Source organism: Pan paniscus, chromosome 2, assembly GCF_029289425.2.
Source record: "Pan paniscus chromosome 2, NHGRI_mPanPan1-v2.0_pri, whole genome shotgun sequence".
NCBI classification, from domain to species: domain Eukaryota; kingdom Metazoa; phylum Chordata; class Mammalia; order Primates; family Hominidae; genus Pan; species Pan paniscus.
This window is the reverse complement of record NC_085926.1, coordinates 167867931-167893038: the sequence shown is the minus strand read 5'-3', so window position 1 is coordinate 167893038 and position 25108 is coordinate 167867931. Positions and strand designations below refer to the sequence as shown.

The 25108-nt window shown below is 36.2% G+C and overlaps 1 protein-coding gene across 3 annotated transcripts in view; it reads right to left on the bottom strand.

Moving 5' to 3' along the window:
* Positions 1-2450: 2450 nt before the first annotated feature.
* Positions 2451-25108, bottom strand: part of SEC62 (SEC62 homolog, preprotein translocation factor) — a 30442-nt gene continuing 7784 nt past the window's right edge. For all 3 annotated transcript variants that reach the window (XM_003817671.6, XM_008970911.3, XM_055110668.2), the window contains 7 exons: positions 23710-23818; positions 22379-22484; positions 16519-16723; positions 16177-16269; positions 13502-13562; positions 11006-11125; positions 2451-6333 (listed from right to left, as the gene is read on the bottom strand). In XM_003817671.6, coding sequence (XP_003817719.1) covers positions 5864-6333; positions 11006-11125; positions 13502-13562; positions 16177-16269; positions 16519-16723; positions 22379-22484; positions 23710-23818 — 1164 coding nt within the window. In that variant the 3' untranslated portion in view covers positions 2451-5863. The remainder of the gene's footprint in view (positions 6334-11005; positions 11126-13501; positions 13563-16176; positions 16270-16518; positions 16724-22378; positions 22485-23709; positions 23819-25108) is intronic.

The following is a 25108-nucleotide window of genomic DNA, read 5'->3' as shown; positions in this document are numbered from 1 at the left end:
ATGTGATCTCATAAGCACGTCACAGATACTTTTGACATTACACAACACCATTGCCACTGTTTGCATGAATACTTGTCTCTCTTACTAAACTAGCTTTTTGAGTTTTGTGATTGCACAATGCTTAGCACATAGTAATCACTCCACAAATGTTTGCTGAATGACTGAAAGATAATCTTAGCATTGGTAAGATCCTGTTTTGCTTCTCCCATTTAAAAGATGCTTCAGGCTGGACATGGCGGCTCATATCTGTAATCCACAACTTTCGGAGGCCAAGGCAAGAGGATCACTTGAGCCCAGGAGTTCAAAGCCGACATGGACAACGTAGGGAGACCCCATCTTTATGAAAATCATAAAATTAGCTGGGTGTGGTAGCATGCAATTGTAGTCCCAGCTACTTGGGAGGCTGAGGTGGGAGGATCACTTGAGCCCAGGAGGTCAAGGCTGCAGTGAGCCGTGATTGTACCACTGTACTCCAGCCTGAGTGACAGAGCAAGGAGACCCCCATCTCAAAATAAATAAATACATAAAATAAATAGAAGTTGCTACAAAAATCTTGACTTTTTATTTAGGAGTAAGATATAATCTATCAAAACAAAACATCACATAACACATGTAACTTACTAAATTTGTGACATGAAATGTGAATAATATTAAAATTGAATTATGCGAAGTATCATTGGCCTTTGAATAAGTTATAGTCCTATTTGAAACATTGGTGGATCTGATTAGCTAGGGCAGGGGTTCTTAACCTACAATTCACAGACCTCTAAGGGATTCACGGATAGAATTCAGAAGATACATGAACTTGGATGGGAAAAATTAACTTTAATTTCACTAGCCTAAAACTAAAATTTAGTATTTCCTTCAATGACGAGTGCAGACAACAATCCACAGTTGTACTAGCAGTAACTTTGTCAACAAAAATCAGGTATTTTCATGTTACATCACAGTTGTTGCAGATATCTAATATATGTTTTATGCTACTTCAACATCATAGCAGTTATTACATCCACTCGTAGATCTGGCTATTAAATGCACACCTATAACTACCACATCATAAATTATTTGGTAGCTTACACTTCAGTGTAATTGGTTTCCTTTGTAACCCCATGCATTTCCTTTTCTGCATTTAAAAACATTATTCTGGCCAGGCATGGTGGCTCATGCCTGTAATCCCAGCACTTTGGGAGGCCGAGGCAGGTGGATCACCTGATGTCAGGAGTTCAAGATCAGTCTCGCCAACACGGTGAAACCCTGTCTCTACTAAAAAATACAAAAATTAGCTGGGTGTGGTGGCATGCGCCTGTAATCCCAGCTACTTGGGAGGCTGAGGCAGGAGGATCACTTGAACCTCAGGAGGCGGAGGTTGCAGTGAGCCGAGATTTCGCCACTGCACTCCAGCCTGGGTGACAGAGTGAGACTCCATCTCAAACAAACAAACAAACAAACAAACAAAAAACCCCATTATTCTGAGGAGTCCATGACACAAAAAAGTTAAAGTGATCTAGGAAATCATTGAAAATGAAATAAGACCAAAGTGTGATGATATGACCCCCTTGAAATTTAACTTATCTTTCCCTCTTTCTGTCATGCTAAGAAGAGATCATAGGCCTTTTGGACAATCCTAAAACTATAAACCTCAGAAAATATGTCCTCTCTCAGACTGAAATTTCGTCTGATTGGAAAAGCCATGCAATTAAAGTATCAAAGGATCTCTGTGCTAGTTTGGACAAATGAAATAAATGCATTGGGACCTACTCAGAAACTAACTGCTTTAGCCATTGGTTTAAGGGCTTGCCAAAGAAGGCAAATTTAAATTAATCTCCTTGTGTAGTTATCTGCATGACATTCACTAGAACAGGATTTTAGTTATCAAAACGCTTACAACATGCTGTATAAAGTTATGAGATCTTTTCTAATGCTTGATGATAAGGATCTGACAAAGAGGTCAATTCCTCATTGGAATTTTTGTTCCCTAGGAATTTCTCCTTGGTATTGGTCTTGATTCCAATAAGAAACAGATGGTTCTTTACATTAAGATATTATGAGGAGATAAGTATAGGTATAGGCTACCCACAGAGGAAGCACAGTAGCTTCTGCAACTCCAGGCTAGTAGCAGCAGAACTGACATCATCCTTGGCCAGAAAGGAAGAGTGCAGGGACTGGCAACCTGGAAAGCAGGGAAGGGGTTTGGGAGAAGTGACCTTTGGCTGCTAAGGCAGCCCCCCAACCCCAGGAGAAGAGCCGAGAATAGGCACCCTACTACCATCCTCTGATCTCTGGCCAGGACACTCCTTGGCCAAACCCACTCAGAAGCCAGGAGGCATAGGAGCCCACTGCTGTGGTCCATTCGGGTCAGCTTTGTGGGCAAGAGCAGAGTGGAGCTGGAGGGGAAAACAAGAGATATCCAGCACATGTAGCAATTTGCTGCCGTAGCACTTAACACACTATTTAATGGTGCAAGAGAATTGTATTTTTATTCGTGGTTGTGCCTAGTAAAATTCTGGTACATGGTAAGTGCTCAGTATTACTGAGTGAATGAACAAAGACCTGAAATACTGCTGAAACAGTAAAAGCAAATTACCACACAATTAGGAGGAATTATTTTCAGACATAGGATATTTAAAACATCACTCAAATACTGGAGCATGATTCAGCAATAAATTCTATTCCATAAACCAGGTAGATAAATGTCACAGCTTTAAAATATAGTTAAGTACAGTTGATCCTCATTATTCATGGATTCCGTATTTGTGAATTTGCCTAACCTAAAATTTTGTGGTACAGCAAAAAACTTGCTGTACACATATTCTGAGCTGAGGTTGAACAAGGCCATGTTCCAGCTTTCATACTATAAACGTGTCCTTTTTACGCTAATGCCATGGTTTTTGCATTTCTGTTCTTTTTTTGATTTCACGGTTTAAAATGGCCGCCAAGCATAGTGCTAAGGGCAAAAAGCTGTTCCTAAGGGCAAAAAGGCTGTTGTGTGCCTTGTGAAGCTTATGTGTCAGATAAGCTTCATTCAGGCATGAGTTACAGTGTTGTTGGTCATGACTTCAATGTTAATGAATCGACTATATTAAATAAGGTGTCTTTACAACAGAAATTTACATGTTGACTGCTTGATGAAAATGTGACCAGTGGCTTGCAGAAATCTAGCCTTGTATTTCCCCTAGGTTCTATATTTGCTAATTCAGTGTTCGCAATGACTTTATAGAACATAACTACCTTGAATAATGAGAATCAACCATACTTGCTGTTTTCCAGTTCCTAATAAAGATTTAAAAAAAAATTCAATTTACAAAAGACACAAGATGATTTTTCTTGTCAGCAGCTAACTGATCCTCATGATGTAAAACCAGAAAGAGGGGGGAAACACCAAAATTCATCACCACTGCATAATTTCAATGTGATATATTAAAATTTATTACTTCCTGAATAGTATTCAACTAAATCTATATTATTTCAATTAAAGTTATCTAGGCCATATGGTTTGAAAATTGAAAAATCCAGTAAGAGGGAAAAGGAAAAATATCTTATTTAATACATTGACTTTAAGAACAATCACATATGCATTATTCTTACTATCTGAACTTAGCCTCTGGTAAATTCAATCCTGCTTAGTTAGGCCAATTGATACCCTCTACAATAAGCCCTACATGATCAAAAAGCTTCATGCTTTCTACTTACAGCAGCATAGCAAATCTGAAGTTCTTAAAAAAAAAAATCGCCATTCTATTAACAATTATAAACAATTTTCCATGCTCTGGTACAAGAATATTTAATGTTAGCCAAGAAAGATAGCCATCTATTCCACTGAGGATTGTAATAGAGGCAGCCTTTTGATTTTTATATTTGTTTAAAGTACACAACTTGAATAGTAAAATAGAAACTGAGCTGAAATTTCTAATTCACTTTCTAACCATAGTAAGAATGATATTTCCCCCCAGGGATCACCAAATATTTATAAAAATTTGTACTAACATTCTGTAAGAATCCACACACATCAGTAAGAAGCTGACCTTCCTGTTGGCCATGCTCCAAATGTCTTTAAGACTAGACAAATTACATATTATAAAAAATTTCAGGATGAATATTGAGTGCCTGGGTATTATCACAGTAATAGTAAAGGTTAATGAAATCATTTTTATTTCTGAAAAACACCATGTTTATACCCCAAAATAGGTATCAATGTTACTGGTGATAAACTCAGAAGTGATCATTATATATATGCTTACTGTGGAAATGAAGTAGTAGAGCTCTGCAAATGGGAGGGGAAAATACCCAGGCACTTCATCAATGAACATTTGCTAAAAAGAAACTCTTAAAGTGATTGCAGCCTTGACATAGTTGCATTAACATCAAATAGCCACATTTATGTCCACTTACAGGGACTACTATAAAGAAGCAATCAAGCCAAGTTTAATAAAATGTGTCGATACAGAAAACATATTTTTCACAATTAGAAAAATTTAACATCTTTAATTCAAACACTTAGATGAGAAACAGCCTAAAGCAAAGACTGACATACACTACCTATTTCAACCACAAAGCAAGATGCTCTCACTGTGACTGAAGAAAAATCATTTAATATTCATTATTAGTTTATATAAGTATAACTCCAAGGAATGATTATGCTCATAAGTAAACAAGAGTTTCCAAAGACTTGTAACTAAGATGTATAAGACGTAAAGTCAAACTGCAAAACTAGTTCAAAGCAATTAGAGTCCAATAGTTCTCTTATGTTTTCTTTCATTATCTTTATTTTAAATTTGATATTTTAGAATAGGAAATTATCTTTCACAGCAATGCCTCCTGGTCTGATAATACAGTATCTCATTTCTGAATGTAAAGATTTAAAATAAATCAAAATGAACATTAAGGCGTACAAAGCTACTTTAAGTCTGCTCTTATTTAATAAAGATCAGTTTTTGCTCATATTCAAAATACATGGAATGTTGGCACAAAACTGAAGCTGCTGTAGAAAGATCACAGATGTTCTGTGGGTTACTCAAACTTCCATTTCTCTAAAAACATACCCTTACATGGTCTTAATTTTATGAATTTAAGTGTTGAGAAATATCTAAATAATAAGTAACAATTAAAATAAAATGTTTTATTTGTAAATTATGTACAGAATACACTTTACGTTACGCCAATGAAATGGGGAGGGAGGAGGGAGAGCCATCACCTTCCAACAAATGCTGTTCACTTTCTCTGCTGGAGACGACCATCTTTCTCTGAGTCAGACGTACAAAGCAGTGTGGATTTCCTACATTGGAAAAATAATTTAGCTAAACCAGAAGTGTTGCTGCATTGTTACTAGTTGGCTTGTTTCCACAAAATAGTTTTGAACTCTGCTAACTCAGAATCTTAAAAGAAATCTCCTGGTATAATTTTATAATGAAAAATAAAAACTATCAAGGACAATGAGTTTACACATCTTAAAGAAACTGTGAAATGGCTATATAACTATGCATAATGTGAAATGTTGGAGTTTCTTTGTTCCTTTTAAAGTTATTTTTGATTAGTCTAACAGTAAAAAGCCATAAAACTATCAAAAATTGCCATTAATGTAAATTTAACTGTGGAAAGTACATCTTTGATAACTGTCAAAATGAATGAGACCTACTTACTGTAAAATTATCAAATGGATAAAACATATTAATGGCTTTAAACTGTACCAATAATAGTGCGAATATTCTATAAAATGAAGGACTGAATATAACTGCTTGAATGTCAAATACATTTCAGTAAATAGATTTAAAGAATGCTACAAATGCCATGTGTTCAATATGGTAATCAGCCAACATAGAAAATCCAACCTCTTGTACTTATTCATTGAGTCCCAAAATTAGTCAGATTATGATTTTTCATGTGAAGATTTAGGTGTTTCTCCATCATTTTCCTCTTCCTCATCCTCTTCACAATCCCCATCTGTTTGCTGTTCCAGTTCCTCTTTTGTTATCATTTCAAAATCATTTCCATTTCCACTACTGTGCTGGGATCGATCATCTTCCCTCCTGTCACTGTCCGTGTCTGAATGCCGTTCTCCCCCCGAGCCTTCTGTTCCATGATTTCCTGGTCCTACTTTCCCCTCCTCATCTTCCTTTTTCTCACTGTCTGACTTTTCCTCACTGTCGGACTTCTGTTGCTTTTTGGTTTCAGATTTCTCATCTTTCTTTAAGTCTGCTTTTGGTCCTTTGTATTCATGTGTGTACAGAGGCCTGAAGGAGTCAATGAAGCCCACATCAGCAGTCAGATTTGGCAAGAACCAAAAGTGGTGCCTTCCTCCAGTTATGAGCCAAATGATGAGAAATAGAATGCATCGAGCTGTGGGGAGAAAAATTTCTCTAATTGAGTAATTCAAACACTGCCTCAGAAGGGAGTATTTGTTAATAAAAAGCTGGGAAAACAGTTTTATTATCTGCACATTTCATACACCTTAAATATTAATATTTAAATCCTGATTAGTGCTGGGCGTGGTGGCTAAACCTCTAATCCCAGCTACTTGGGAGGATCACTTGAGCCCAGGAGCTCGAGGCTGCAGTGAGCTATAATTACACCACTGCATGCTTGAAAACAAAAAATTCCTGACTAGTTTAGCAGCTATCACGGTATTCTAGGGGCACAGAATGTTGCTCTGAACTTGAGGTCACAATGCAATAATGTCACTCTGAAAAAAATTACTTCTTTTTTCCATCTGGGTGTACACTTACATGGATATACACTTCTGATTTATGTACTTTGTGATATTATGCTTCAATACACATAGCAATCAGTTGGGAATTTAAGTATTCATAAGATCATGGTGTAGGAAAAGAATAAAATAAAGAGATGAAAGGTGTTTAGGAAGGAAGCCTTTAAGAAGGAAAAGCAGGGCTGCATCATACTTCCCAAGGCCCTAGGCCCTTTTGCCTTTGTAAGGCACTTACTCCACAAAAACTATTAAATATTATATTTTCTATACATTTATGACTATATTTTCTGTACATCTGTATAAACATGAATAAAATACTGTATAGGTTTGCTATTACATACATGTATATACATTACTACTTCTGATTTAAAAGAAATAAAAATGAAAATATTTCTGTGGACCCCTATATGTATCTTGGTCCAAGGCACACGTTTACTATGCCTAAAGGATAAATTAGCCCTGGATAAGGAACCCCAGTATTAGAAAGTTTCCATCTTTTAATCCTTGTTGTCTTATTTATTTATTGAGGACAAGGTCTTGCTCTGTCACCCAGGCTGGAGTGCAGTGGCACAATCATGACTCGCTGCAGCCTCAACCTCCTGGGCTCAAGCAATCCTCCCACCTCAGCCTCCAAGTAGCAGGTACATGCCACCATGGTCCGCTAATTTTTGTATTTTTTGTAGAGATGGGGTCTTGCCAAGTTGCCCAGTCTGGTCTTGAACTCCTGGGCTCAGACTCCCAAAGTGCAGGGATTACAGGTATGTATCTATCATTTATTTATCTAATCTCTCTCTCTCTATCCTCCCTCTCTCTCTACCTATCTACCTACTTTGATAGACAGGTTCTTGCTATGTTGTCCAGGCCAGTCTTAAACTCCTGGCTTTATGTGATCCTCTCACCTCAGCCTCCCGAGTAGTTGGGATCGCAGTTGTGAGTCACTGAACCTGACCTTTTTGTTTTATTAGTTAGGTAAACTATGTAATTTTTGCTTATTTAAAGACCAATCCTCTCAATATTAGGAAAAATACAATGTTAATGAAAGCAAGATCACTTAAACACATAAGGTTTACTCTTTTATAACACTGTATTATGAAAAAACTGTAGAAAAATGGAATTTGAATTTTAAAATTTGTAGTAATGAGTTATCACAAACCCCAATATTTAGTTTTCTCTGAATTTACCAATTATGTAGAGCTGAGTGATTTTTTCCTGTTTTTTAAAAGGTCATGATGATTATGTGAATGTTACAGACTAATCAATTATGACAGGAGTTTTGGTTTTTGTTTTCTTTAGACAATTCTGTCACTGTTTTCATATAAAGCCTGAAATACGCTAATCTATGTGTCTTCCATTATTTTGCTTTGTATAAATGGAAGAAAATCATTATAGCTGTCTTGACTTTTAAAAATAGCAATTTTTATTTTCACAAGAATATAAATATTCTGAAAGACTCCTGTACACATTAGAATCTTTCGTGGTATAAACGGAAAAGGTAAATATGCTTAAAATTATGATTTAAGAATAAATTCCACTGATAAACAGAGATAATGAATTTAAGGAGGCTGTACATTTTTTTCTCCAATTATGATGCAATGATAGGTTTTACAGGATTGTAAGACAGATGATTCATAATATGAAATCTTGTATGAAACCAAAGAAAAAGCAATATAGAAATGGCACTAACCTAATTTCTTATCACATACAAATGGTATGGCAGAATGTTCATGTTTTACAGTTTTTCACTATGTGGCACTAGATTACCAAGAGTGAAAAGGGAAGAATTATGGGGAAGCTGTGACATGTACTATAATAACATTCCTATACTAAAAGCGACAGATTTTAGAAAACTGCCAAAGGTTTTATTTTAAATGGCATTATTAATAATGCATATTCAAAGAAACACCAGATATAATTGTGACCAATACATAATATTTGAAGACCCTGACTTAAAAAAAAAAAAAATTAGCTAGGCATGGCAACATGCTCCTATAGTCCCAGCTACTCAGGAGGCTAAGGTGGGAGGGCTGCTTGAGCCCAGGAGTTTGAGGATACAGTGAGCTATGATTCTGCCATGGTACTTTACCCTGGGCAACAGAGCAAGACCCTGTCTCCAAAAAATGAATATATATATAAATATATTTCATATAAATATATGAGATATCATATATATGACATATCATATATAAGATATATATTATATGATATATAATAAATATCTATTATATGATATATCATATATCTATATATCATATATATTCATATATAATATACATGATATATAAATATATGTATATATGATACGCGATATACATAATATATATAAAGACTTCAAAGAATAATATAAAAGAAATATCTAATTATTTGAAAGTATATTTGGAATTGCATTTTCTAAGAGAATCAACATAAAATGTTGGGTTTGTTTCCTGGTATAATTCAGAAGACTATTTGGTTCATAATGCATATTTAAATCCACAGCATATTTACAATGAAAATTTATTTAAAGAGACTACTGAAGAAACAATATTTTAAACAGCAAAACTACATAATAACCATAAACTATTGTGAACACTGGTTTAATTTAAAAATAAGCAAGTAGAATAATTCTATTCAGTGGAGCTAAACCTTTGCTAAAAATTTCCAAGGAGTTTCTAAATTTCAGGAATTTGAAAGGCAAAAAGCACCAATTTTATTATGTCTAATGTCAGATCAAAGTTTATGACTTTTCCTTCTTGATGCAGGTATTACACTGACACTAAATTCAAACAGGCTTAGATATTGTTTCTTGGCCTACAAATGTGCCCGTGTTCCATGCAAAACCAGCAGGGGATTTTTCTGCTGCTAGAGGTTACCAAATCAGAGGAAGGAGGCTGGGCGTGGTGGTTCACGCCTGTAATCCCAACACTTTGGGAGGCCAAGGCGGGCAGATCACCTGAGGTCAGGAGTTCGAGACTAGCCTGGCCAACATGGTGAAACCCCATCTCTACTAAAAATACAAAAATTAGCCAGGTGTGGTGGTATCTCAGCTCACTGCAATCTCTGCCTCCCGGGTTCAAGCCATTCTCCTGCCTTAGCCTCTGAAGTAGCTGGGATTACAGGCGCACGCCACGAAACCCAGCTAATTTTTGTATTTTTAGTAGAGATGGGGTTTCACCATGTTGGCCAGGATGGCCTCGATCTCCTGACCTTGTCATCCACCCACCTCGGCCTCCCAAATTGCTGGAGTTACAGGCGTGAGCCACTGTGCCCAGCCCTATATTGCTTTTTAACTATGAAACATGGCTGGGTGTGGTGACAATCTTATAATTCCAGCACTTTGGGGGGCCAATGCTGGAGGATCACTTGAAGTCAGGAGTTTCAGACCAGCCTGGGCAGAGTGATACCCTATCTCCCCCACAAAAAGCCAGGCATGATGAAATGCATCAGTACTCCTAGCTACTTGGGAGACTGAGGCAGGAGGATTGCTTAAGCCCAGGAATTCAAGGCTGCAGTGAGCTATGATCTCACCACTGCACTTCAGCTTGGGTGACAGAGCAAGACCCTGCCTCTAAACAAATAATCTATGAAAGACCCCAATCATCCAGAAATGTGGAAAATTCATTTACTTATGTTTTCCTATTTGATTTTTAAAACATTAACCCCTTATTGCATCTAGTATTTTGGTACCTGGGTGAAAATTATTGATTTTTCCCAAAATGGCAAATCAATTGTTTAGAATCATTTATTAAATATATCCATAGATTATTTAGATGTTGCATTTGTTCTAAGTCAAAATTAAAAAATGTTTTACTGAAAGTATTATGTCTAATAAATGATCTACCATGGCAAAAATATTAAACGCCTCTGCCATAACTAATTTTTAAAGCACATCTATTTGCAGATTAAGATATAATAATGTATGGTATATTTCAAAATAACTAAGTAAATTTCAAATGTCTCACAATAAATGATAGGCAAGAAAGGTGATCGATATGCTAATTATGTTAATTAGCTTGATTTAAACATTCCACATTGTACACATACACCAAAACATCACATCGTACCCCATAAATGTACACAATTATTATCTGTCAATAAAAAATAATCTTAATAATTAAAAAAAATTTTTAAAGATGTATTAAATCCTTTTTCTGCAGACAGAACAAATCTTACCAAGCCTGAGTTTTGAGATTTGACTCAGAAAGTAGTACCATATACTTCTTGATTTACCTCCATTAATTTTTCTTAAGTTTTACTGAAGCTCCAAATTACAGTCCAACTGCTCAATACCAACCTTCTTGAGGTCAATTTTATAATAACAATACTTACCAACAGCAAGGAGAAGAATACTGGCTACAAAACAGCCTGCACCCACACTGAGGTAATAAACACCTACTCTCATTTCTGCTGGCCAAAGGGGGAAGAGGGTGGCCGCTATTACTGCAATCACTGGAACAAGAAATGACAAAAGTTAAATTTTAGAATAAAAACTTAAATGGTATGGCTGCACTAACAGAAACATATCCCTGGGGCAAAAACTGAGAAACATAAACACAGTGAAATATAAAATTGCCATTTTTATAGGTAAAAAATGGTCAATTATGAGCAATTTCATATTGTTCAACCTAACATTTTATACTATTCTTAAACTAGTTTTTATTAGAGTAAATTACATACAATTAGAAAAAAATGCTATGTAGAAATTCAAAACTGTTGCCTCCTTAATTTATTAACTGCCCCCTTTTTCAAGCTATATCTACTTTATTTAAAAAATATTAAGATATCTGCCTACTAAGTAAGGGAGCTAAAAGAAACAACAGAACAACAAACCCAACAAAAAATGATTTCCAAGACCCCTCTCTGGAGATTCTTCTTCTGGGGTGGAGCTCTGACATCCACAGACTGAAAGATTCCCCAGGTGATTTCTGCTACAGATGTATTTTTTGGTGCTTAGGGAAACTGCTTACAAGTGTCTCCAGTTTTTTTGCAAGTAAAGTGGGGACACAAGAAAGAATTATAAGAAATTAGAAGCCTGGTTATTAGGTCTTTAGAGTAAGACCAGGATTAAAATTCTAGCTCCATCACTTATAAGCTGTGTAACCCTGGGCAAGTTACTTAACTCTTTCGAGGCTAAGTTACCTTATATTTAATAAGTCTCTTCCTATTCTTCAAAGGTTGTTGTGAGGATGAAATGATATATTGTACGCAAAATATCTAGCAAAGTGACTAGTACTCTTACTATAAAAGAGTTATTTTGCTTTTTGTTTTCTGAAACAGAGTCTTACTCTGTCACCCAGGCTGCAGTGCAGTGGCATGATCTCGGCTCACGACAGCCTCGACCTCCTGAGCTTAGGTGATCCTCCCACCTCAGCCTTCTAAGTAGTTGGGACTACACGTGTGAACCACCACACCCGGCTAATTTTTTGTAGAAACGAGGTTTCGCCATGTTGCCTAGGCTGGTTTCGAACTCTTGGATTCAAGCCATCTCCCTGCCTTGGCCTCCGAAAGTGTTAGGATTACAGGTGTGAGCCACTGAGCCCAGCCTAAAAGAGTTATTTTGAATGGGATCCTATGATACCATATTGACCAAGCTTATTTTAACTGCTACCTATTTTTTTTTTGTTTGTTAAATCATTCTTTCCCCATAAAACCTCCTGGAATACACACGTTAAAAAGCAAATCAAAAACAAATCAAACCCCCAGCACTTTGGGACAACGAGGCAAGTGCCCAGGAGTTCGAGACCAGCCTGGGCAACATGGCGAAACGCCGTCTCTACAAAAAAATACAAAAATTAGCGGGGTGTAGTGGAGTGTGCCTATAGCTCCAGCTACTCAGTAGGCTGATGTGGGAGATCACCTGACCCCAGCAAGTCGGGCTGCAGTGAGCCATGATTGTGCCATTGCATTCCAGCCTGGGTGATAGGAATGAGACCCTGTCACAAACAAGCAAATCAAAAGGTATAGAGAAAATTAAGTCTTCATCTAATTCTTATTCCACTTCCCAGAGGTTAAGTACTATTAAGCTTACCTGTATTCTCAGAGACTGCCTATATATAATTAACTAGCTACAGGGACTTTTTTTCTAAATAAGTAAATGAGCTTATACTATTCTTACTCTTCTGTAACTTTCTTTTCTTTTTTTTATCTATTCTAGGTATAATATCCTTGCACATGTACATTTGTGCAACTGTGATTATGGCATAGGGTAAATTCCTTAAAGTGGAATTTATTAGATCAAATGGTATAAGCATTTCAAATTTGAAAGATATTTGCTAGATTATACTCAAGTACAGTCTAAGGTATTTGGAAAAAAACAGATAATGTGTCAATGCACACACTTTGTGCAACTGTATGGGAACAGCCTAGAATTGCTGGGTCACTGCAGACGCATAAAATTTCAAAGATACTGACAAACTGTCCTTTACAAAAATTAAAACAATAGACATACCTATCAACTGTTAGAGAGAGCTGATTTTTTTCTAAGACCTTTAATGTTAAGGTTTGCAAGACTCTTAATCACTACAGCTTTAATTTGTATATGAGTGTGATTAAGTATCACTCATGATGATTGGTCATTGTATTTCTTTATCTGTTAACTACCTTGACCATTTTTCTATCAGTTTGTTAATCTCTTAAAAGATCTTTGTTTTAGTATGTTTCAAATATTTTCCTTAGTTTATTATTTATCTTCTGACTTTATTTAAAGTATTTTTAAAATGACAACTATTTTATGTTAAATTTAGGAACATTTTCTTTTACAGTATCTGCATATTGTTTTCTAAATTTTAGATTGCACTTTAAAGCTATTAACATCTCACTACTTACCAAGAATTAATCCCATGACAAATGTTTTAAAGTGAACTGGGTCATAGATCCATACATAAACCTAGAAGAATCAAGAAACCTCGGTGCTTAAAAGTTCTAATGTCACATTAGAAAGTAATGCTTAATTCTATATTTTAGGTCCCTTAAAGCAGTCATCAACCTCTTAACATACGAGAAGTACTTTCTAAGGTAAATAAATTCCAAAGATCTTTCCTTCAGTAGTAGTGGTTCTTCTGGCGCTAGAAAATGATTATAGGAAAACTATAAATTCTATAAAGCACTTAAGTAAATTTTTACGTTCTTACATACACTTAAAAATTTGTTTGACCAGGCTTGGTGGCTCACGCCTATAATCCCAGCACTTTGGAGGCCAAGGCGGGCAGATCACTTGAGGTCAGGAGTTCAAGACAAGCCTGGCCAACATGGTGAAACCCTGTCTCTACTAAAAATACAAAAATTAGCCGGGTGTGGTGGTGGACGCTTGTAATCCCAGCTACTCGGGAGGCTGAGGCAGGAGAATTGCTTGAACCCGGGAGGCAGAGGTTGCAGTTAGCTGAGATCACACCACTGCACTCCAGCATGGGCGACAGAGCAAGACTCTGTCTTGGGGGAAAAAAAAATTGTTCCATGTGTGCAAATCATTATTTATTCAACCAAAACACCAGCAACTGCCAACCTTTTTGTCCCTAATGTAATGATGAACCAGTCTGGGATAAAAGCACAGTTAAGACAGATTCCAGCCAGGCCCTCTTACAGATCTAGTATCACTCAACTCCACCCTTTTCTCTCCTGAGAAGACACAAAGATCAATTATTAAAGATCATGCTTGGTGAACATAGTCTCTATGACTGTATTAATTTCATTGCCTACTCCTCCATGGAGGGCCCATAAGCTGGGAACCACTACTTCAAAACTTAATTTACTTTTATCAGGCTCTTATTTTATGCAACAGAAATTTACTTCATTCAGATCAGAACTCTGATCATTCATCCACAAAACTCAGTTTTATTTCTTAGTTTCTATAAATAACAGTACTCTTCCCTCTTATTTCTATATTGACCAGAACTCTTTATTGTCTTTCCAACGTGGTTCTTCAATTTTTAACACCAGAGGTTCCACTTTAACCTCTTATTTTACTCTGCCCATTTCCTTGGGAATCAGATTCACAGATACTACTTCTGCCAGTTTCCATTCTAAAAAAACATGTTTTTTTAAAAAAGATATTTCACAACTTTAAAAGTTATGGAGTGCATGCTGCTTTCTACAGAATAAAATCTAGGCTTTTCAGGATAGCAAGCACCCATGCGTTTGCTCAGGCTGCTTCCTTCCCTAACAGACCTAACCTCCTTCCTGGCACGCCTGGCAATCTGCCAGTCATCTTCAAGTCTAAGCTCAAATGTCCTTTAGACCCTTCTTATCCTTCCTGACTAAATTAATTATTCCTACCTGGCGCTTTCACACCATTAATGCTCACCACACTATACTATATTAACATGTTTAAGTGCCTGTATCTTTGCTAGACCATTAAGAGATTTTATCCTATTTATCAAGCTATTCCCAACGCCTATAAAAATGTCTGGCACACAGCTGATGCTCAATGTTTAACTGAGGGCATTTCAGCCTTCACATTAAGAAAGACCTATGGTTTTCTATTACAGTGGTTCTCAACAAGGGGTTCACATCAGTCACCTGAGGACACTTTATTATAGATATATAATCCTCCCCCACAATCCCACTCTAGATAGTCTCATGCAAGTAAGAATTTCAAACACACAACCCTAGGAGCCATGACTTTATAGATGTTACTTTTGTATAGGTCTAACAGGAAAGGATATATCCTGAAATTCACAACAGTTCAATGCCCAGTATATAACTCATGTTTATGTACTGGTGAAGTGACTGAATTAAGCAGTCTTTATGGAAGGCTACCACCATACAAATCTTCCATTACAAATGATAAGCACAAAGCATCAAGTAATGTTAAAAATGTTAAGCCCCTCAAGTGATGTGTCTGACTTACATTCTGTAAGAGATAGAGACTTGTAGCTATCTCCTATTCTGCTCTTTTTTCTTTGATAATAACGGAAACCCTACATTTCGGCTGGGCAAATAATCATCCTGTATAAAAAGTGCATTTCCAAGATTTTACTTCTCATATGCATGACCATGTGACTACGTTCTGGCCAATGGAATTCAAGCAGAAATGAAATTACCAGCTTTCTGGACAGTGTCCTTAAAGTGGTCTCCTTAAAGAGGAGACATATTCTTCACTCTCCTTTCCTCTTTTCGATGCAGATATAAGGTTGGCAGTCATTCTGGACCATAAGGTAACCTTAGCTAGAAGCCTCAGACAGAGGAGAAAAGAAGAGCTGGGATCCACCATGGAGCTGACATATCTGTACAGCTTACCTACAGATTTCACTGATAAAAAAGAAATAAGCATCTATTTTGTATTAAGATGCTTTTATTTCAGGTTTCCTATCACTCACAGTCAAATCTGACTTTTAAAAATCTAAATAAGAGAAATTATTGATTTTTAAAAATAGAGTAGCTTTTATACATTTAAGAGCGTAATTAGATTTCTCAAAATTTTTCCTTTTATTAGTGAAGGCATCAAACATATTTCTAAAAACTCCTATAGAAAACTGAACTTCTAGTTATAGGCTTACTCTCACCTCATTTCCATCCAGAAAAACCTGATCATCATGTGGCTCAAGTTTGAATTTTTTCTTAGTTTCCTTCTTTTTAGGAGTTCCTGGAGTTTCCTCCTATGAAAACACAAGTTGGACAGAAGAAATAACACAAGTAAGCAAGAAATATGATGTTCATACAGTCAAAAAATTTTCACTGACTATTTGTAACACAGAAATAAAAATTCTCAACCACGGTATTTATAACAACTCTAATATAGTTATCTCAGGTAGGTATTGCATAATACTTAAATGTGCTCATAGGCCAGTAGTGATCATGTGCACATAATGATTTTTAAATTTTTACTTAATTTTAGATTAACTCACCTTTTTGGATTCTTCCTTTTCACCATCTTTTTTTTTCTCTTTTTCTTTTTTTGTCTTCTCATCCTTTATATTTTCTTTCTTGCTCTTTTTATCTTCTTCTTTTCCACTTTCAGCTTTTCCTTTATCTTTTTCTTTCTTTATGTCTTTATCATATTTCATTTTCATTACTTTTAGGGCTCGGTGAAAAAACTGCTTCTTTAAAAGCCTTTGGGAAAAACAGGTATGGCATTACACTCCCCATATAGATAGACTAAAAAGCAAAAATATCAAGACCTGAATAAAATAAGCAAAGGAAGGCATAAATTAGCAAACACAAGAGAAATTACAACTAGTATGCCCGTGAAAAAGTAGTCAAAACTCTACCACTAAATCAAAAAACTTTACAGTCAATTATATAAAAGTTGTCAAAACTCAGTGATATTCAATATAATTTTCACTTTTAATGATGTACCTTAAGTATAAAAGAGATTATAGGTTTGAGATTATCCATATAAAGACTCTTTCTGGGTTCATATAATCAAGACTCAGCTTCACTTTATGTTAAGTCTCAAATGCAAGAGCTGACATAATAAAGAAAGGAGAAAATAAACAGTTTAAGAAATGTTAACAGATTAAAAGTGATGATTTGATTGGTCCAAATAATGTCTTTTCAGCTTTCTTGGTGTTATTTTTTTCTCCAAGTACTTCGCAATTCAGTCTGCCACTGTAATGATTATCTTCAATTAAGCAATGATTAAATATACTAAGGTGAGATTTTTGGACTCTGAAAAGGACGTGCACAACATCAAATTGAAAAATGTGCAATATATTTGGCAAAACATGATGTATTCCTGGTTTCACTAATTTCTCTCTAAATAGATTGTTTTCTCTCTTTTTATCAGTTATTAGTATATTTTATATTCTCACCTTAGGGCCTTCACACTGGCTGTTCCCTTTACTTAGAATGCTCTTACCCCAAATAAGCAGGTCCTTTTGTTTCACTCCCTCACTTCCTTCAAGTTTTCCCTCAACCACAACCTACTCTGTTTAAAACATAAGCCCACCTTCCCATTCTCTCGTTTCCTGTTACCCTATCCATAGCATTTATCTTCTAACTCACTATATAATTTGTAATAGTTGTTTGCTCCTTCACTAGACGGTAAACTTCTTAAGAGAGAGAGAGATCCTTGCTTTATTCATTTTTTATCTGACCCCAGATTAAGTCAACGTTGCTTGGTAGTTTCTCTTTAACCTTACAATCCTACTCAGGAAATTGGGTTGCCCTTATTTTTGTCATCTAAAAGTCACTTTTTCAAATCTCATGTTCTAGTTTCAGAATTTCTGATTGGTTTCTTCATTCCTGCTTTGATAATGTCTAATTGCCACAATACAATCTAGAAGCTATGTCTCACTACCACCACTGGTGCCTGCTAATGGTGACTATCTAGCTACCTTTCTACTTACACCTCACTGGTGCCTGCTCCAGCACATCACAGCACTTGTTAACTAGATGCTTTCTTCCTGCCCAGATAACCACTTCTTTCTGTCACTGTGTTCAGTCCCCTGAAGCACCTATGTTTCTATGTTTTACCTGCCTGGCTGGGCTTCCATCTGCTCCCCAATTAGGTCCAGCCTATGAGCACTTCCACAAAGCTAATTTCTAGGTTTCCTCATTTGGCCCATACTACTTATTTGGAAGAGCTATTTTTAAATTATGCAAATATGATTGTGCATATAATTGTGCAAATGTTCAAACTGCGCCTCAAAATGCTACCATCATATCTGCTATGAATACATATACATATATAAACAAACAAGAATCTGAAATGAGACCTTAATGATTAACTACTTATGAGTACAAAGTGGGATTTAAGAATAGTAGTGGCATATTTGAATATGAAGTGTAGTCTTACATTTTTTACTCCAGAATGTCTTACAAAAAAAATCTATAACGAAAATATATTCTAATTTTCTTTGTGCACTTATGTGATTTCCAGATTTTCTTTCAGGAACATTTATTACCACTCCAAATGAAAATAAAAATACATCCTGTTCCTCATATGTTAATTGAAAAACCAGCATTTTATAATGCAGTTAATATACATGTCCATATATTAAGAGTACATGTGTACACATACAGATACTTGAAGTATATATTCTCAAATGGTAATGTGGCTATCTACGAAGCAACATTATTAGTAATTTGGATTTTCTTCTAAATCATTTGCAACAGTTCCCATTTTCTTAAATTTACTTTAGTGGAAAAAATGATTCTTAATAAAGAATTTTAAAAACAAACAATGCAACTTTAGTAGAAAAAAGCCTTTTCCTTGATGAGTAGATACTGAAGGCAATAGAACCAGCAGGATCATCTGCTTCTGTCAATTTTCCTGCACAGCTGCCCACCCCCATGAAAGAAAAGTAGATTATTAACTTTCAATCAAATTGTGTTGAAAATAATTTCACAATTAGGTTGAAAGATGAGACTGACATTATTTAACATTTGTATAGTATCAGAGCCTCCGTTTGTTTGGCTTTAAACCCATGACATAGAACACATTACTAACATAAAACTCTGACATTTTTACACAACTACTCATACTTTCCTATCTCGGTGTGTTCTATGCCCTTTGCTTGGAATGAATTTCCTTTCTTCTCTTGTTTGTTGGGTAATCACCTATTTATGTTTCAAAATTTACTTAAAACATTTTCTGTGTGATGTCATTCTTCATAGTTTCACCATCTCTCTCTTCCTTATTCAACACACTGCATTGTGATTAGTTATAAATCTTCCCTAACAGATCAGAATATGTTTTGATGTAGGGACCAAGTCATAGTTATTATTGTATTCCTGGAGCCTAGAATATTTGTTGAGTAAGTGGTTTTAAAACAGCTTCTAAAACATTTAAAAAATTACTTCTGTATTTTTTTCCTTCACTTCCATCTTTTTTTCAGATTTAACAAACATTTATTAAATGCCAGACATGTTGGGGACTTCCACCAATGTGGCAAAGGTGAGTTTTTATGAAGTGCTCACACTGTGGTAATTGCTATGGAGTTACAATAAAGTATAAAACAGTCTTACAATTGTTTTCAGATTTAGCTGGCAGGAGATTAAAAAAAAACTAACACATATGTAGCAATTCTAAAATAGTTAAGGGCCAAACTGGGAGGTACTAACTTGATAAACTCAGTAGAACTTTAGATACAAAGGCTGATGAAGGCTGGAGGGCCTGGGGAAGAGTACATTCAGTAGAGGAAGGACTTGAGGGATTTGTTTGTGATTTTGAGAGGCAGGTGGGACACAGGAAAGAGAACCGTTAAGGGAAAGTGGCAAGTTATGATAGGAAAAAGACTAGAAGAAAAAATGAGTGTGGCATGTGCACAAGACTGAGGACGACATAACTGGATTGGGGGTCAGTGATACAAAGTCTTGTGGAGACTTAACCTAGTATGTATGAGTTCATTCATGATATAGGCCATAAAAAGGTATAGATCACATTAGAAAAGATTGTTTTATCATCCTACATTTTCCTATTTTGTTTTTTCCTCAGACTCCCTCATGCCACTTAGCTGCCTCAGAAAAACTGACAGTATTGGAGGATGCCAAAAAAAGAAAAAAAGAAACTGGACAAGAGACCCTTTGTGATTTTGTCTGCTATTGGGCAGCAACTCATGAGAACTGGCCAATAAGACTCTACGGTTATATTAGAAGTGGCTCTGGAGACCTTAAAGTTATGCTATTCTCATTTATTTTAGTGCAGAAAGGACTCAAACAATCTGACATCAGTGGGAAGAGCGTATACAATGAAAATCGAGTGTCTTTGGACACTCTCTGTACTCAGGTCTTCTGAGCTTTTCAAATAACAAGGTACCAAGGCTCCTAAAAAGCCAAAAAATGTGGATTCATACTGGCTGCTCTACTCAGAGATTTGGGCTTACAGATCTAATAGCTCCATTAAATGCATCGTCATTTTGTTGGAGGAGACAGTATAGAGCGGTAGTTAAGAACACAGACTGTGGAGACAGGCTGCTAGATTTAGAACCCTAGATCTGCCACTTGCTAGCTGTGTAGCCTTAGACACAGTACTTAAGTTCTCTGTGCCCCAGTTTCTGCATTTGTAGCATCTCTTAATTTTTACACAACATGTAAAAAATACATCAGTTTTGTGGCAGGTAAGGAAGTTTGTACTTTTTGGTTTGTTTTTAAGACAGAGTCTTGCTCTGTCACCCAGGCTGGAGTGCAGTGGTGCGATCTCGGCTCACTGCAACCTCCACCTCCCGGGTTGAAGCTATTTTCATGTCTCAGTCACCCAAGTTGCTGGGACTACAGGGGCATGCCACCACACCTGGCTAATTTTTGTATTTTTAGTAGAGACGGGGTTTCGCCATGTTGGCCAGGCTGGTCTTGAACTCCTGGCCTCATGTGATCTCCCTGCCTTGGTCTCCCAAAGTGTCAGGATTACAGGCGTGAACCACCGTGCCCAGCCTGGAAGTTTGTACTTTGGAGCTAATTCTATTCACCTTTTTATTTTTTCCCCACGAGCAGATTCAAGTTGCCCTGGATATATGCTTGCTGGAGCTAATTCTAACTAGACAAGTTGCTACAAAAGACAAGCAAATATCAGCTGCATGAGTGTTAGCTCATCCTTGTCTCAACAATGTCTCACTCTGTCGCCCAGGCTGGAGTGCAGTGGCGCAACCTCAGCTCACTGCAAGCCCCGCCTCCTGGGTTCACGCCATTCTCCTGCCTCAACCTCCCGAGTAGCTGGGACTATAGATGCCCGCCACCACACCTGGCTAATTTTTTGTATTTTTAGTAGAGATGGGGTTTCACTGTGTTAGCCAGAATGGTCTCGATCTCCTGACCTTGTGATCCACCTGCCTCGGCCTCCCAAAGTGCTGGGATTACGGGCATAAGCCACTGTGCCCGGCCGAAACCTACTGTTTCTAAAAGGTCTGTAAGTAACCTCTAGTCTTTGGCAACTAAGAATTTTAAGAAATATTCAATAATTCTTTAACTTGACGGCTTAAGAAACCAGGTTGTGAAATAGTGGTTTTTAAGAGGGTTCTTATGTGCCTGATACTTTAGGTGCCATTAAATAAAATATTAGTACACATAAAATAATCTAAAATCCCAAAAGATAAGCTTTAGTGTTATGAAAACAAAATTTAGTTAACATATATTAAGAAAATGCTTAGTATTAAGTAAACCAAGAAAAAAAGAAAAGAAATGGAAAGAAAAACCAGCATACTTCCTTCCAAAAGGAAGGTGATTTTGTCTTTTAGGTAAACCACTCACCATCAAAAGTTTTTTCAAAACAGAAAAAGTATCTATTATGAAAAATATATGTATATTACTGAATTAGCTGTATTTCATCTTGAAATTCTCAGAAAAAGATAAGGTAGATGTTGCAGCTTCCTTGATTTTAGAAGAAATACTACATTAGCAAACACTGAACCAAACAGGAAAGGGTATGAGGCTTATGGCTCAGAGTGCAGGCACTAAAAAAGTAGCAGTAACACAGTTAATAGGAATTCCTGCAAAAGTTTTGAAAAAAAGACTCCTCAACCAATTTGCTCTACAAAAGAAAGAACTTTCTTTTCTACTGTAGGCACTGGTATATGACTTTTGTTGCTGACCCTTCAGTAGGGCTCACAAATATATAAAATAGAACATAAATAAAAATTATATACAGTTAAAAGTATAATAGTCTAATACCAAACACATTTCCAGAGGTACCAAAGAAATCAGGTTACATGTGAAAACAGTATTTGAGTTATGCTGTAGTATCACTACATTTAATGATGTAAGGAGCTTCAGGACTATGAAGAAAATTTAAAATTATTATGTTATTCTTCACTAAGAAATAAACAGTACCTGTTGCAGTAGTCAACCACAGACTCCCTGGTTGTAAATAAAGCTTCCTCTCCTTTCTTGGCCTTTGCCCACTTTGAATCCAAAAGACAGTCCACTGCTTTTGAAGCTAAAGAAGAAATTCATTATTTTAAATTTAGCATACATGGGAATTTATGTCTATCTAAATAATATTTTATAAAGTGAAATTTCAACACTCTGGCAACAAAAAAGAAAACCAAACTCAACAGAAAATTAAATCTAACATGATCATGATTAATAGTTCCCCAAAACCTCAACTTGTGAACTATATTAAGTATCTTTTAAAAGTAATGTTCGGAAATAATGGCATTCAGAAAGACCAACTAAAGCAAGTTAAATTAATGGGGAAATATTCAAAAATTTAAAATATCTGTATGTAACTATCACTCTTATTAATCACAAGCATATGTAGATAAACCAAAATGTTCACCACTCCCTGCAAGTAATAAAAATTCTCATCAAGTTTTACTCTAATACACTGAGGAAGAAGCTCTGTCAACAATCCACTGCTGTCACAAGAAACAGCTAAACATATTATATCTGAAGAGATTAGCACATCTACTTTTTAAAACTTGTAATGAATGTCAAATCATTAAAAACAGTAAAGAAAGAGACGATAAAGGACTTTTCCTCTATACTGGCAATTTAGTTTTTTTTTTCTTCTAAGAGACAGGTTCTTGCTCTGTCACCCAGGCTGGAGTACAGTGGTGGGATCATAGTTAACTGCAGCCTCTAACTCCTGGGCTCAAGCCATCCTCTCACTTCAGAGGCGCATGCCATCATACTCATCTAATTTTTTTGTAGAGATGGGGTCTCATTGTGTTGCATAGGCTGGTCTCGAACTCCTGGCCTCAAGCAATCCTCCTGCCTTGGCTTCCCAAAGTGTTGGTACTATAGGTGTGAGCCACGACACCCAGCTGCAATTCACTTTTAATTGATGAGAAAGGCAAACTCAACCTCTACTTATAAGCTCTGGTGTTATAAATGACATCAGCTTATAATGACATTGTTTGGGGAAAAAAAGCCAGTGCTCTTAGTTCCAAGTACGCATACTATCTAAACAAAAGGTAGTATTTTAAAACACTGAAAATAAATCCTATTTAAAAAAATTTCCAACAATTGTTATTAGAAAACATGTTATCTTTTTATTATAGACATTTTCAATCATAAAAAGAACAGAATAATCAACTGCCATATGTCCATCACCAGAACAATCACATTTGGAAAGCACTTTTAAAACTTCTACATATCCCAAATGTAGGTTAACTTCATAACATATGTACACTAATATGATTTTACTGATATAATCCTACCAATAAAATAATCAACCCGGTGACCCATCATATTGGTGGACTTTGTTGGACAGTTGAATCGAAGATACTTGGCCACAGCCTTCTCTTCTTTAGATGGTTCACCAACTTCCTGCAACATACGAATATTAATTTAGTATAATCATATACTTGAGAAATTCATGCGCTGAATAATAATTTACAAATCTATTTTATGAATCTTTTCAAGTGGAGTACAGGCCTTGCTTTCAAGCTTTCTCTGGAGCAGACCTAATAATGTATTCAAAAGACAAAAATGGAGATTTAAAGAAACTACGTTTTTCAAATATAAGTTGATAGAGGCAAAGCCTGTCCGCTTCTTGGCTTCAACTATGAGGCATTTGAGTTGTTTTTTCCACAATGGTAACTACTTTGTACCAGTTCACTTTCATTCTTATACAGTTTTTTTTTTTTTTTTTTTTGAGATGGAGTCTCACTCTGTTGCCTAGGCTAGAGTGCAGTGGTGCGATCTCGGCTCACTGCAACCTCTGCCTCCTGAGTTCAAGTGAGTCTCCTGCCTCAGCCTCCCAAGTAGCTGGTATTACAGGTGCCTGCCACCATGCCCAGCTAATTTTTGTATTTTTAGTAGAGACAGGGTTTCGCCACGTTGGCCAGGGTGGTCTTGAACTCCTGACCTCAAGTGATCTGCCGGCCTAGGCCTCCCAAAGTGCTGGGATTACAGGCGTGAGCCATCGTCACCGGCCTATAGTCTCTTTTTATAAGCCACAAAACAGTAATTAAAAAGATAAGATGTTGCTAATAGTGAGTATCCAAATGTCAAAGTAAGTAGAAACAAGTGTCATAAATAAATGTTAAAATAACAGCCAAAGATATGTATCCTGAACAATGGACAACAGATCGCAGGAGTTCTCAAATTAATCAATGACAGCTGCCCCCAATGTGGTAGCCATAAGAACTACTGACACAATGACAATTTGTATTCTCTTTCCTTTCCCCCTGTGGCTGCAGATACCAGACACTCCTGGGACTGTCTTTCTCATCTTCTCTTCTCCAGTAAGGGTGAGGCAAAAATGAAAAATGCAAAAAGAGATATTACTATATCATTTGAAGATGTGATTAATGGAAGTGCACTGACAAAGAGTCATTTTGGAAAGGCCGTTGTAATCCTTCTCTGCTTTCTTTCTTCTATATCTTTTCCCAAATTTTCTATTATTTTCTTCATTGTTTCTCATTCCCCATCTTCCCTTTATTCCCTTTCATTCTGAACTTCTTTGACAATTCCTCCTGTGAATTTATTTTCCCTACTCACGTACTGAAGAAAATGAAGGCAGTCTATCTTTGTATACATCTTATGTATAAACTTTCAAAAGCTGTCTTATTGCTGTAAGCTATTGAAACAAATGCACTGTACTTAATTACTGTC